The 13,485-nt window shown below is 45.4% G+C and overlaps 1 protein-coding gene across 1 annotated transcript in view; it reads right to left on the reverse strand.

The window, feature by feature from the left end:
- Window positions 1–1,384: 1,384 nt before the first annotated feature.
- The window catches only part of LOC147706352 (solute carrier organic anion transporter family member 4A1-like), a 184,704-nt gene continuing 172,603 nt past the window's right edge, over window positions 1,385–13,485 (reverse strand). The window contains exon 11 of the mRNA XM_086932844.1: window positions 1,385–2,315. Within this exon, the coding sequence (XP_086788970.1) occupies window positions 2,184–2,315 (132 nt within the window). The 3' untranslated portion in view covers window positions 1,385–2,183. The remainder of the gene's footprint in view (window positions 2,316–13,485) is intronic.

The following is a 13,485-nucleotide window of genomic DNA, read 5'->3' on the forward strand; positions in this document are numbered from 1 at the left end:
CAGACCCCATCGCTCACTGACTATTTCCTGTACTATCAGCTAAATTCAGTTAGGAAGCTCTGTGAGAATATAGCCTTGCTATGCCACAAAGGTTTTTAAAGGATCTGTTGATAGATAACTTGTATCACAGAATATTCTAGTGAATTTACCTAACATTGTATAACAGCTCTACCTCTTCTGCAGAAAGAATGAAAAAGCTTGCAAACTCTACAAACGCCTCAGCATTTCAGTCACCTACACAAACGATGCCCTGAATTTTTCTTAGGAAAAATGGAGCAAACGGTAAAGGCTTTTTGTGAACATTCTGAATGTCTCGAGTCTGTGTTCATGGTCACCTCAAAGTGGAGCAAACTCCTCTTTAATTACTAGATATAGTCATGGTTTCTTTTTTAACACATCCAAATTAGTGCTTTTTACTTCTGCAAGATAGGTGCCTGGCTGTTTACACCGTATGCACCTGTCTGTTTCGGTCAATTTCCCTCCACTACTCATTACTGCCACTACACTGTTGCCTACTTTATCGCCCTTTGTGGAGAACCTATTGGATTCATTCACCGCAGTGCTGGTAGCTAGCGTTTACTTGGAGCTTTGTAAAGAGTATGTGGCACTGCTGTGTGCAAGTGAGAGAGAGGGAGAAAGAGATTGGTTGAGATTGAGAAGGAAATAGAGATGGAGATAGAAAGCAAGATAAAATGTGAGAAAATAAAGAGGGAGCAGCTGAGACCAATGGTGTGAGAAAGAATCTGGAATACATACGTGGAATTTGCGGGGGCTGCACCAACAGACGTGTGTTTAACAGGCCCAGTGAGACTTGACTATATACCTGGTACAGTGAGTCTCTAGGACAGCCTATTTTCACATTTAAACTGTTGCCAAAGGACACAGCAGAGCAGAAACCTGTTGGTTTAGAAAGAGAGAAGCACTGGGTGTGTAAAATCATAAAGAGGAGAACCTTACTGACACCTTATTTGTGGTAAACTGTTTGAATCTTGGTTGTGGAACCAGAATATCTGTGCACAAAGAAGACAATGAACACTTACTAAAAGTCAACACAGACTGTGAGTGTGTAAAACGTGTGCTTTTGAGAAGGAAGTTGATGAGCAGGAGACTGGCCTGACACCTCACTCACAGTATTTTCCAGTCGCTGCCCCAAAGCTGTTGACATCAGTACGTTAAATACCGGTCTATGCATATAAAAAATACACATCTACGTCTAACGTGATTACAAAAAGGCGCCTCAAAGAATAAATAAAACTGAAAAAGGAATAAAATAAAAAAATATAGTGGCTTCCTGTTTAAACTATTACTAATGCCACTTAAGGATATTGATATTTAAAATCAAATGAATAATATAAAAAGCCACAAATGGCAATAATGCTACCTACTGACTCCATAAGACAACCAGAACTTGAATGTATGTGTCACTCAAACAAGCAATGTTTACAGAAAGTGGTCTCCAAATTGTATGAAAAACACATTTTAAAATTCGTGCCCAGAAGGCCTTGTGCACACTGCATCTTGGCCTCCCTGGTAGGGAGCAGTAAGGATGTACAGGTGGGAAGATGAAGGCCCCTTCTGACCCACCGGTTGAAGTGCCCGCTGCTGTGGACGTCATCCAAGAATGTACACACCTCCTTGTGTTTGGGCAAGGCTGGCACCTGTCCTCGAAATAAACTCTTTAGGTCTACGAACTCATTGTTGATTGTATGGGGGGATCAGATTCACAAATAAGATCAGTTAAACGGAGACAGCGCAACCAAGATCTACTTCCCTTTTGCTTCTTACTACCGAAGCGCACAGTTCTGAACATCCTTCTTGGTATTACTCGTGCAAGCAGTTCCTAAGTAAAAAAAAGAGATCAAAAACAATACAAGCTGAAGGTGTGTAAAAACTGACACATGTTTGTGCTATTCCTGGTTGTTCCAGGTGTGTCCTGTATTGAAATACGAAGCTTGTTTTCCTGTTTTGACACATACTGAAATCATGTGTTATGGAAAGCCCTTGTTTTACTGGTGAAAAGCAGCAGCAACGGTTGTGAAGTGATCCATGTAAGGAAGAGCCCACCTGGACCCTTGGGAATGTGGGTACCACGTTAAAGATATCTCAGCTTCTCAAGCACGGATGTGGCGAACAACTGCACCAGTTTACAGTAACGTGACCCACAAAGCACGGGCCTGGGGATGTCAAATGGCGCAATCTGTGTCGCTCTTGACCGGTGAGGGCGATTCATCTGATGTACCCGAGCTGCTCAGAGGGGTTTCTGGCGGTGGCTTGTAAAGAATACAGGCTAGGAGAAAGAACAACGATCCCATGACCTGCAGAAAGGAACGAGAAAAAAATACGACAATTTTGAATGATACGTAATGGCTCATCCAAAATATAAAAACAAAGAACTCAAAACAATAGCAGAGACTTTAGGTTGGTAAAAGAAGGGAGACTGGAGAATCCTTGTAAAGGTTCAAAAACTCTCAAGTGGCTTCTTGAGTACACGTTATAGTAAATGACATCACATAAAATAGAAATGGAAGATTTCCTCAGTCATATCCTCTCAATAAATATGCCATTTCCTGACATTTGTTTGGGAATATAACCTAAAGAGGGGGACTCTGGGCTTTTACACAGGTCCAGCATACATGTCCAAAAGTAATCCAACAAAATGAGTAGGCAGTTCCTAACACGGAAGATGGAAAAGGGAAACGTTGGCTAAGTGTGAGGCAGTGTTCACTAAGTGGTGGTAGGAAAAGGGGGAATCCCTCCTTGCGGAATAAGGGCCCTCACATACCCCGCCAGCTAGGTGTCATGCTTCATCATAGGGCTTGCTCCTCGGCAGTTCGTTGATGCAATACCTGACGGGCAGCCTATGAGGGGCTCTTTGGCGGAGATATTTTATTCCATGCCATTTCGCGCAGTGGGTGTGAGGGACCTAAAGGATGTAGATGGGGGAATGTGGGTCACTAGACCGTATAAGGATTAAAACAGGAATTAGAAGTCCAATCAAGACAATTTTAATGAAAATGGCTTCTAACCTGATTAAAAATAAAGATGTAGTGCGCCCCTGTTATAATGCTACAGGATATCGCGCTCTAAAAAGTGGTCGACATGTTTCTTGACGTGTCAATTTGAAAGCAATTCTTCAGGACCAAAAAAACAGTTTATCTACACTACTTGTGGTAGTCTAGTTAGGTAATGATGATAGACCACAAACAGCACCCTAAGTGTGGTACCTGTAGATATGGTCAGCCAACCCTAGTTAGGTTGGTGGCTCATAACGTCGACTACCGGCATGTAAAGACACCTTGTAGTACAGTGTTGTGCTCTCACTGCACGACTGTCGGTGGTCCTACCACAAACGCTGCCGGGACCGGAACTTCTAATTCCTGTTTTAATCCTTACATGGTCTAGTAACCCACATTCCACATATCGACACCCTTTAGGTCCCTCACACCCACTGCACCAAACAGCTTGGAATAAAAGATCTCCACCAAAGAGCCCCTCGGAGGGAGCCCGTTAGGTATTTCAGCGCCGACCTGACGAGGAGCAAGCCCCATGATGAAGCATGACACCTAGCTGGCCGGGTGTGTGAGGGCCCTTATCCTGCAAGAAGGAACTCCCCTTTTTCCTCCCAGCACTTAGTGAACACTGCCTCACACTTAGCCAATCTTTCACTTTTCTGTCTTGCCTGTTAGGAACTACATACTCATTTTGTTGGATTAGATTTGGTTGGGGAAAGACACATTCATTCAGAGGATAGAAATGAACAAATCTTCCTTCAATTGAACTGACGACCTTTAAAAACGCTCAACGTTTTCCCATATTCCCACAAGGGGTTCGTACATTCTTGGATGATATCCACAGCGGCAGGCACTTCAAAAGGGGCCTTCATCTTCCCACCCTTAACCACATGAGCAATCTAAAGAACAAGTTACTTACCTTTGGTAACTTTTTTTCTGGTGGATACAGTATCTGCCTGTGGATTCCTCACCTTTTGAATTACCCCTTGCACCAGCATTCCATGGAAATCTTTTCTTAGCTCTCCCACGTTGATGAGGACGTCACAATTGCTCAGCTCGTGACCCCGTATGACATCACTAGAGCCATAAGAAGACCTCGTAGGCGTGCTGACGTCAGTTCCACCTATTTTTTCTGTGCCTTCGAGATGAACGGGAGGACCGACCCGGCCAAAGTCATCGAGAAAGCTGTCAACATCCAGCTTGCCGCCTTCCTCAAAGCCAACAAATCCCTCGACTCCTCACAGTCCGGCTTCCGAGCAAAACACAGCACTGAGACCACCCTCATCGCAGCAACAGACGACATTCGAACTCTACTGGACAATGGAGACACAGTCGCCCTCATCCTCCTCGACCTCTCCGCAGCCTTCGACACAGTCTGCCATAGCACCCTTCTACAGCGCCTCAGAAACATCGGAATCCAAGGAAAAGCACTAGATTGGATCACCTCGTTCCTCACCGGAAGAACCCAGAGAGTCCGCCTTCCACCATTCAAGTCAGAGGCCACTGAAGTCATCTGCGGCATACCACAAGGATCTTCACTCAGCCCCACCCTTTTCAACGTATACATGAGCCCCCTCGCGGACATCGCCCGCCAACACAACCTCAACATCATCTCCTACGCGGATGACACTCAACTGATCCTATCACTCACCAATGACCCTAGCACCGCCAAAACTAACCTACACGAAGGAATGAAAGAAGTAGCCGAATGGATGAAACACAGCCGTCTGAAACTGAACTCAGATAAAACAGAAGCCCTCATCTTAGGTACCGCCCCCTCCGCATGGGACGACTCTTGGTGGCCAGAAGCCCTTGGAAAAGCACCCATCCCGACAGACCACGCACGGAACCTGGGCGTCATCCTGGATTCCTCACTTTCAATGAACAGACAAGTCAACGCCGTCTCCTCATCCTGCTTCAACATTCTTCGCATGCTCAAAAAAACATTTCGTTGGATCCCCACCGAAACTAGGAAAACGGTCACCCACGCTCTGGTCACGAGCCGACTGGACTATGGAAACACCCTCTACGCCGGGACTACCGCTAAACTCCAGAAAAAACTCCAACGAATCCAAAACGCCTCAGCCAGGCTCATATTAGACATCCCGCCTAAAGATCATATCTCTGGTCACCTGAAAAACCTCCACTGGCTTCCCGTCAATAAGAGGATCACTTTCCGGCTCCTAACCCACGCACACAAAGCACTCTACGAAACCGGACCATAATGCCTCAACACACGACTGTCCTTCTACACCCCCTCCCGCCAGCTTCGATCTTCCAACCAAGCCCTTGCCACTGTACCTCGCATCAACAAAATCACCATGGGAGGTAGATCCTTCTCCTACCTGGCAGCTAAAACCTGGAACTCACTTCCCACTTACCTTCGCCTTACCCAGAACCACCTAGCATTCAGAAAGCAACTTAAAACGTGGATATTTGACAAGTAATTCCCCACCCTCCTTAAGCGCCTTGAGACCCTCTGGGTATGTAGTGCGCTATATAAATTCTCTGACTTGACTTGACTTGACTAATTGGAGTATACACAGTAAACAATATATACACAAATACACACAGTATATAGATAAAGAGGAAAAGCTAAAGAAACAAATCATTTCCTAAGAACCAACAGTATGGCAAACAAAAGACATAGGAAAACAACCATGTCAAACAATAAAAGAAAATTTGGTTTATGAAGGTGGACAACGGGGAGGAGGGTGGGTCAGTGAACAATCCCCAGGCAGATACTGTATTCACCAGAAAAATGGTTCCCGAGGTAAGTAACTTCTTCTTCTGATGGATACATCTGCCTGTAGATTCTTCACCTTTTGAATTGAATCCCACAGCAGTTTAGCTTCCGGAGGAGGGTGTCCACCTACTCATACCAAAAAGTCCTGCAGCACAGATGGTGATCTCCCTCACCTCAGAATCCAAGCAATAATGCTTCATGAAAGTGTGGAGGGAGGCCCTTGTTGCAGCCTTACAAATGTCCACTACAGGGACTCATCTAGCCAAAGCAGATGCGGAAGACTTTGCTCTAGTAGAATGAGCACTGATACAGAAGGCTCCTTCTTGGCCAGAGCGTAGCATATCTTGATACACAAGATGATCTACCTAGACAGGGTTCTCTAATGGATGACTTTGCCCTTCATCTTCCCCACAAAGCCAACGAAGAGCTGGTCGTCCAACCTTGAGTCTCTGGTTCTGTTCAGATAAAAGCTGACCGCTTCTGTGGATCCTGGCGGTGAAGTCTCTTCTCCTCCTTGGAAGGGTGAGGGGGAGGATAGAAGGTAGGCAATGTGAAAGACTGTCCCAGGTGGAAAATAAAACCACCTTAGGCAGGAAAGCAGCCCTGGTCCTAAGAACTATCTTATCTGCTTGGATAATACTAAAGGAGGCTTAGAACTAAGAGCCTGCAGCTCACTTACTCTCCAAGTTGAGGTGATGGCCACCAGAAAAATAGTCTTAAAAGAAAGCAGCATCAAAGGGCAACTATGAAGAGGCTCAAAAGGAGAACCCATCAAAAATGTAAGAACTAAATTCAAATCCCACCAATGCATTATGAAAGGAGTGGGAGGAAACCTATTGGTGAGGCCCTTAATAAACCTCATAACAATGGCGGACTTAAATAAAGATGGCTGGTGGCAAACAAAGGAAGGCCGACAAGGCCAACAAGTAGCCCTTAACCGTCACCACAGCACAACCTTGCTGGGCCAAGGAAAATGAAAAACTGAATACATCAGATAAATGGGCCTTCAAAGGATCAATGAACCTCTCTCCACACCACTTCACAAACCTGGCCCATCTAGAGGAATAGCTAGATTTGGTGGAGTGTCTCCTGGACGCTAAAATAACATTCACCACATCAGTGGGAGAGAGAAAGAGCTCAGGTTGCCCCATTTAATCTCCAGGCATGATGGTGCAGGCTCTGGAGGTGGGGGTGTAAAACCTGCCCCTACGACTGTGAGAGGAGGTTTGCCCTGAGAGGGAGATGGAGTGGAGGGTGTGATGAAGGTAAAGAAGATCTGTGAATCACACCCTTCTTGGCCAATTCGGGGCAATCAATATAACTTGGGCCCGGTCTTGGCGTCTCTCCCTCAGAACCTGAGGAATCAAGGGTATGGGAGGAAACGCGTAAAGAAGCAGAAAGCTCCAATCCAGTTGAAGCATGTCCCCCAATGCTCCCCACATCGGATACTGAAAACTGCAGAACAACAGGCAGTGCATGTTCTCATGAGTGGCAAATAGGTCCACCTGAGGAGACCACCACAACGTGATGGTGCAGCAAATCATCTCCAGGTGAAGCCTCCACTCGAGGTCGGCTGAGTATTGCCGACTGAGTCTGTCCGCACACACGTTCAACACTCCGGCCAGATGATTTGTAACTACGCAAATGTGGTGTGCCTGAACCCAGGACCAGAGCCGCAGAGCCTGTCTGCAGAGACGATACAACTCTACCCCTCCCTTCTTGTTGATATACCACATCGCTGTAGTGCTGTCCGTCAGGAATTGAACTGACTGACCGTGAAGGGAGGGAAGGCCTTGAGGGACAAACGTATTGTCCTCAATTCCTGAAGGTTGATGGAGAGCAACCTTTCCTCTGGAGACCAAAGACCCTTGACCTCCAAATCCCCCGGATGGGCTCCCCACCCTAGAGTGGAGACATCCGGGATCACTGTGGCCACCGGCGGAGGAGGCTGAAAAGGCTTCCCTTGAGACAGGTTGTCCGAAACACTCCACCAAGACAGCTCCACTGAAGTGTTTCTGGAGATTCTGACCATCTCCCCGAGATCTCCATTGTGCTGATACCACTGCCTCCGGAGGCACCACTGGAGTACCCACATGTGCCAGTGTGCATGGGTGACCAACAGTATGCAGGAAGTGAAGCAGGCATAGGCCCTTCAGGACTGGAACAACTGCTCCATCGTGAAACAAAGGAATAATTTCCTGAATGTCGAGAATCCTCTGTGGAGGCGGGAAAGCTCGACACATAGTAGTGTCCAGTACTGTCCCTATGAACTGGTTGCGCTGAGAGGGCACCAGGTGAGATTTGGGTACATGTTTCGAGAAACTCAAGTCAAACAACACCCCACCGTAAAACGAAGATACTTCCAATGCGACTTCAGGATGGGAAGACGAAAATACGCATCCTGCAAATCGACCAACACCATCCAGTCTTCCTGTTGCAGCGCCAGAAGAACCTGAGCTATGGTCAGCATCATCAACATTTCCTGCCTGTGATAAAAGTTCAAAATCTTGAGGTCAAGGAACGCCCTCAAACGACTGTTCTTCTTGGGGATCAGGAAATACCGGGAGTAGTAACCCTGACCCAGCTCCTGTTCTGGAACCACCTCTATCGCACCTTTCTGTAACAAAGCCAGAACCTCCTGCTACAGGAGCAGAAGATGGTCCTCTGAACACCAGCCCTGACGAAGAGGACAAGGAGGTGGAAACTCTAGGAAAGGAAGGACGTACCCATTTCCTACAAGAGTCAAAACCCAAAGATATGATATAACAAATTTCCAATTTTGTAGAAAATGGGACACCCGGCCTCCTACGGGACCAGCATGCTCCAAGATGGGGGATCGAGAGCTGATTTCCTACATTACCAGTGGTGGGGCCAGGAGAGGAGGAGGACAACTGTTGCCAGGAGGCTCCTGCAGGCAGCCTCTACCCTTTTCTCTGTACGACTTGTACAAAGGGTTCTACTGCTGCTGAGGCTGTTGATGGCCTCGAAAGTAAGCCGCCTTTCCAAAACCTCAAAACCTCCTGAATCCATAACCTCTAGGCTGGACTGCAAGCCCCAGGATCTCACAGTAGCCCTACTGTCCTTGAAACCTTGTATAGCTGAGTCCACTTTCGTTTTAAAAAGCCTGGACCCATTGAAAGGCAGATCGAGAAAAGAGACCTGCACATTCGGAAAGAACCCTGAAGACCTGAGCCAGGCATGCCTCCTGGTAGCCACAGAGGAACCCATGACTCTGGCAACGGAGTCCTCCGTAACTAGCCCAGACTGGATCACCTGACGTTCTGCTGCTTGTGTATCTGCCAACACCTCCAAGAAGTGACCACGGTTATCCTCTGTCAGGTGAGGAACCACCTGTTTAGCAGAATTCATTAAGGCATGGATTTACCTTCCCAACAGGCACGTGGGATTTGTAGACTTCAAGGCCATGCTCGTAGAGGAGAAAACCTTCTTGGCAGATTGATCTAGTTTTTTTGAGTCCCTATACCACTCAGTGGTGGGGAACGAACCAGCCAACTGCTTTGTTTGACTGAACAGGCCCTGGCACATGACTGGATCACATGGAAGGATGGGGAATTTCTAAATAATAAGAACTGAGTCACCCCTTATTTTCATACTATCCCCAAAATCCACAAAACGTTGGAGAATCCACCCAGGCGATCAAAAATGTCATGGATAGGTTAAATCCTGGAACCTCTTTCCAGGTTTGCGGACGCTTTCCTAAGACCTATGGTCCAAAAGACCGACAAATACCTGAAAGACACGAAGGCAGTACTCAGTCTTCTAAGGGAGACACAATACAACCCAGACATACACATCCTTAGGGGTTTATATATTGAAAGCCTTTACACAAGTCTCCCACAGGGAGAAACCCTGAACATAATCGAAGGAGTACTCTTCGAAGAAGAATAGGGTTTTCAGACACCCAGGAATGTGGTGATGGACTGTTGTAAGAGGGCTTTAACCCAGAATGTGTTCAATTTCGAGGACACATTATATCTGGCACGGGGCCAGTATGGGAAGCACCTTTGTTCCAAGTGCAGCTGGTTTCTATGTGCACAATTTAGAAACACACAGAATCCTTGTTCCCCATAACTCTTCTTTGAAACATATAGAGTTATGGAAAAGATACATCAATGATGTATTGGTGATTTGTGAGGGAAACAAAGTTACAGCAACAACATTTTTGACTTGGCAAATACACAGAATGAGTTCCTGAAATTCACCAGCACCATGAGTAAAAAATCATTGGTGTTCCTAGATCTAAACATAGTTGTGGACCACTACACATGAGAAGCCCACTGCTAAAAACAGCCTTCAACTCTACGACAGTTTACATCCTAGACACCTAACAGAGAACTTGCAGTTTGGACAGTTGTTACGACTGAGGAGGAACTGCTCTGAGCCAAAGGATTCTAAAATCCAAGCGGGCCATCTCGCCTGCAAACTGGAGGCTAGGAAGTACTATAAAAAGATGGTGTCTCGGGCCAGAAAAAGGGCACAAAATAACAACAGGGAAGCCCTTATGGAGCCTCCGGTACAGATAGACAAGGAGGAAAGACCAATATGCATCACCACTTTCAGTATAGCATCTAATTTAGTAACAACATTCATCAACAAGCATTGGCGAATGTTGAACACTGGATCCTTGTCAATAACACGCCCTATGTTTTCCCACAAGAAGGGAAAGAGTCTTAAAGATATGTTGGTCCATACACACCCTCACAGCAAGCAGAACTTTACAGTGGGTTTACAGGGTACCATAGCACCAACAATGGGCCATTTCTTGTGTGGTAACTGTAGTGTCTGCTACCTGCCTAAACCAACAAAAACAGTGGTCTTTAACAATCAAATGACCTGGCAACTAAGGAATTTCACAAACTGTATTACACAAAGAGCGGTGTACCTGACAACGTGTTCCTGTAGCCTAAACTACATCGAGATGACTTTTTATGCAATTTCACTGGTAGTAATGCTACGGAGGCGCACCTCATTTAACAGTACAATCAGATCGGACTATACATTTGGGGAATGCAAAAATATTTATCGTTTTCACATTTACATTTGGGGTTGGTGCCTCTCGGGAAAAAAGCACCCTACTACCTAGGTGCACAAAAACAAAGGAAATATCAAAGACAATCCCTAAGTGATCCAAGCTTTATAATCCAATATCCCGGCACTCAATTGTGACAATTTAGGTCAATATTTGTTCAAAATAGGACTTACTCTATGCATAGATCTAAGCATTCATCCACAAGCAACAATTTGGGTTCTTACAAAAAAAGGTATTTTATTAACACGCATCAGTGAGCACAATCAGAATAATTTATAAGGCAGACAAAAAATAATACAAATTTCACTGGTGAAATCTGGCCAGGAGAGGATGGTAAATAAAGTAAGGGACAATTGATATTTATATGTCCTCCTCTTCCTGATCCACAAGAGACAACAGCCGACAAGTGTTTCGTCACGTCATGTACCTTCCTCAAGGCTTCTAGATATTTTAAAGCGAAGGTTGATGTCTGAGTCTGTATTCTTCTCGTTGATTTCCACAGTTAAGGAATTAGTAACAAATGATTTTGTCCAAATGTTTTTTATGCTCCTATTTACTGCAGTTCGTGTGTCAGACCCACGAATAGTGTCGCATCAACGTGTCTTCCTCAACAGACCAAGTCCAAAGATAACACAAGAAATATCAGTGTATTTATCGACAAACGGAAGAAGGCCACCGTAATATACGGGAATCTCAAGTCTGTTTTCCCAAATTTATTTATCCCTCAGGTTTCATTATCCTTGGAGCACACTAATACTTTTTCAGTATGGCCTAATTTCTCTTTTGGTGCCCAAGGTAGCGTCCTCAAAATCGTTGTTCGTGTCATATGTGTTTATTCATTGAGACCGATTGATATTGGAAGTATTTTCAATTGTAGGATGTAAGTCGTGGGCTATGATAGGCCGCGTAAATAAAGAACTCCGTTCTCTCCGCGAGAGCTACCAGGTCCGCCTTTGAGGACGCAGTGTGTGAGTGTAAGCTGAAAAAAAGTAATGTTTGATCCCAGCTCCAATGTGGTGTAATTCATCTGCATGCTCCTGGGCTGGGAAAGACGCTAAAACTGGTGACGAGGATGGGATATATGCCAGAGAGGGCAAAACTACTCTCACTGAGAGTTTGCGACTATACAGAAAACTGCTTGTGAGTGCCACGTGTGCTCAGAATCAATGCAGAGCGGTCTGCGACTGGCACATGTGAAGTCAAAGCCCAGCTTCAACCCATACGCAGCCGCAGAAGCAATCGAAGACACTGCAGAAAAACATATTCAGAACACCCACCAAAAACGCCGGTGAGGAGGTTGACAGAGACACTGCGCTCCAAAGACAGAGCCATTAGCCAGACGAAGCAAGAAATAACAATAATACCAATGAGGAACAGAGAACTTACTCACCGTCAAGGACAACTGAAGCATACTGAAATGCAAACTTCTCCAGCAAATTCTGTTTGCAGAAGTTGTCGGTGGATGCCATCCTACACTGCAATTGCCTGAACGGCATGAGCCAACACAATGTCGGCAGAGGGGAGTGCGAAATATAATGCAACTGTGTTCATGAAGACAACATTGCCTTCCGATAGTTCTATGAAACAGAACATTGGTGCCAGGTGGGCTGTGTGGATCGAAATATTCAGAGACTTCACAGATGAACTAGAGGAAGAAGATGACAAGAAGATCATCAAACATCTGAAAAACCTTGCCGGTGATGGTGTGAAGGAAGTGCTAATGAAAATCTCACAGAACAGACTGATATAAAATCGTACCAAAAGGTAAATGAAGCGTTGGAGGCCAAGTTCAATCCAATGCCGAATGTTGACTATGAAAGCTATGACTTCAACCAAGAACAACAACAGGTTAGTGAAGCAATTGACGAGTTTGTTGAATGACTTGATGCACTCATTAAACATTGCAAGTTCTGAGACTTCAGCTACGATGAAGTCATGCACCTCAGTCATTGATGGCTGCTTTTCAGATTCATTTAGAAGGCGCATGCAAAGATAAACAGTCTAGAGAAAATGCTGATGGTTGCGAGAGCAGAAGAACAAACTGACCGACAAGCTTCTGATGTAGAAGCAGGAACGGCAGATGATGAATCGGCATTGACCGTGAAAAGCGAACACAAGCATAAACATGACAGACGTAAGTCGGCGTCTTCAAAGAAAAGAAAGCTATGCTTCCGATGTGCATTTTTGTTTTCTCATGAAGGTAAATGTCCTGCCGCAGGACAAATCTGCAAAGGATGTGGGTTAGAGAACCATTACATATCTGTGTGCTGATCTAAAGAAGAATCAAGTACATCATGACAGAAAGAAAAGATGGATGAGAGAACGATCCAGAAGCATTCTTGCCACACCCCTAAAACCAAAAAGCAATATCAGCTACGACAAGTAGAAATCAGGCAAAATCAATTGTCGTCAACCTCATCGTACTAAGGTTCTTCAATGTCACTAATGAGTCCCAGCGAAGAAGATGGCTGTGTGCTGATGATACCTACCAAAAGACGGTGTACACATGTGGGGTTGGCTACCGGTAAAGAAGATCACAGTTCAAAGAAAGCTTACCAAACTTCATTTGGACAAAATATCACATTGAAGCCAACGCTCACCCAATAACTTTCATCATAGACTGTGGTGCGCGAGTAATATCATGCCAGTGGATTCACCCTGTTGCTCAGCAGCACTGT

The sequence above is a fragment of the Lissotriton vulgaris genome, chromosome 7 (genome assembly GCF_964263255.1).
Source record: "Lissotriton vulgaris chromosome 7, aLisVul1.2, whole genome shotgun sequence".
Taxonomy (NCBI): Eukaryota; Metazoa; Chordata; class Amphibia; order Caudata; family Salamandridae; genus Lissotriton; species Lissotriton vulgaris.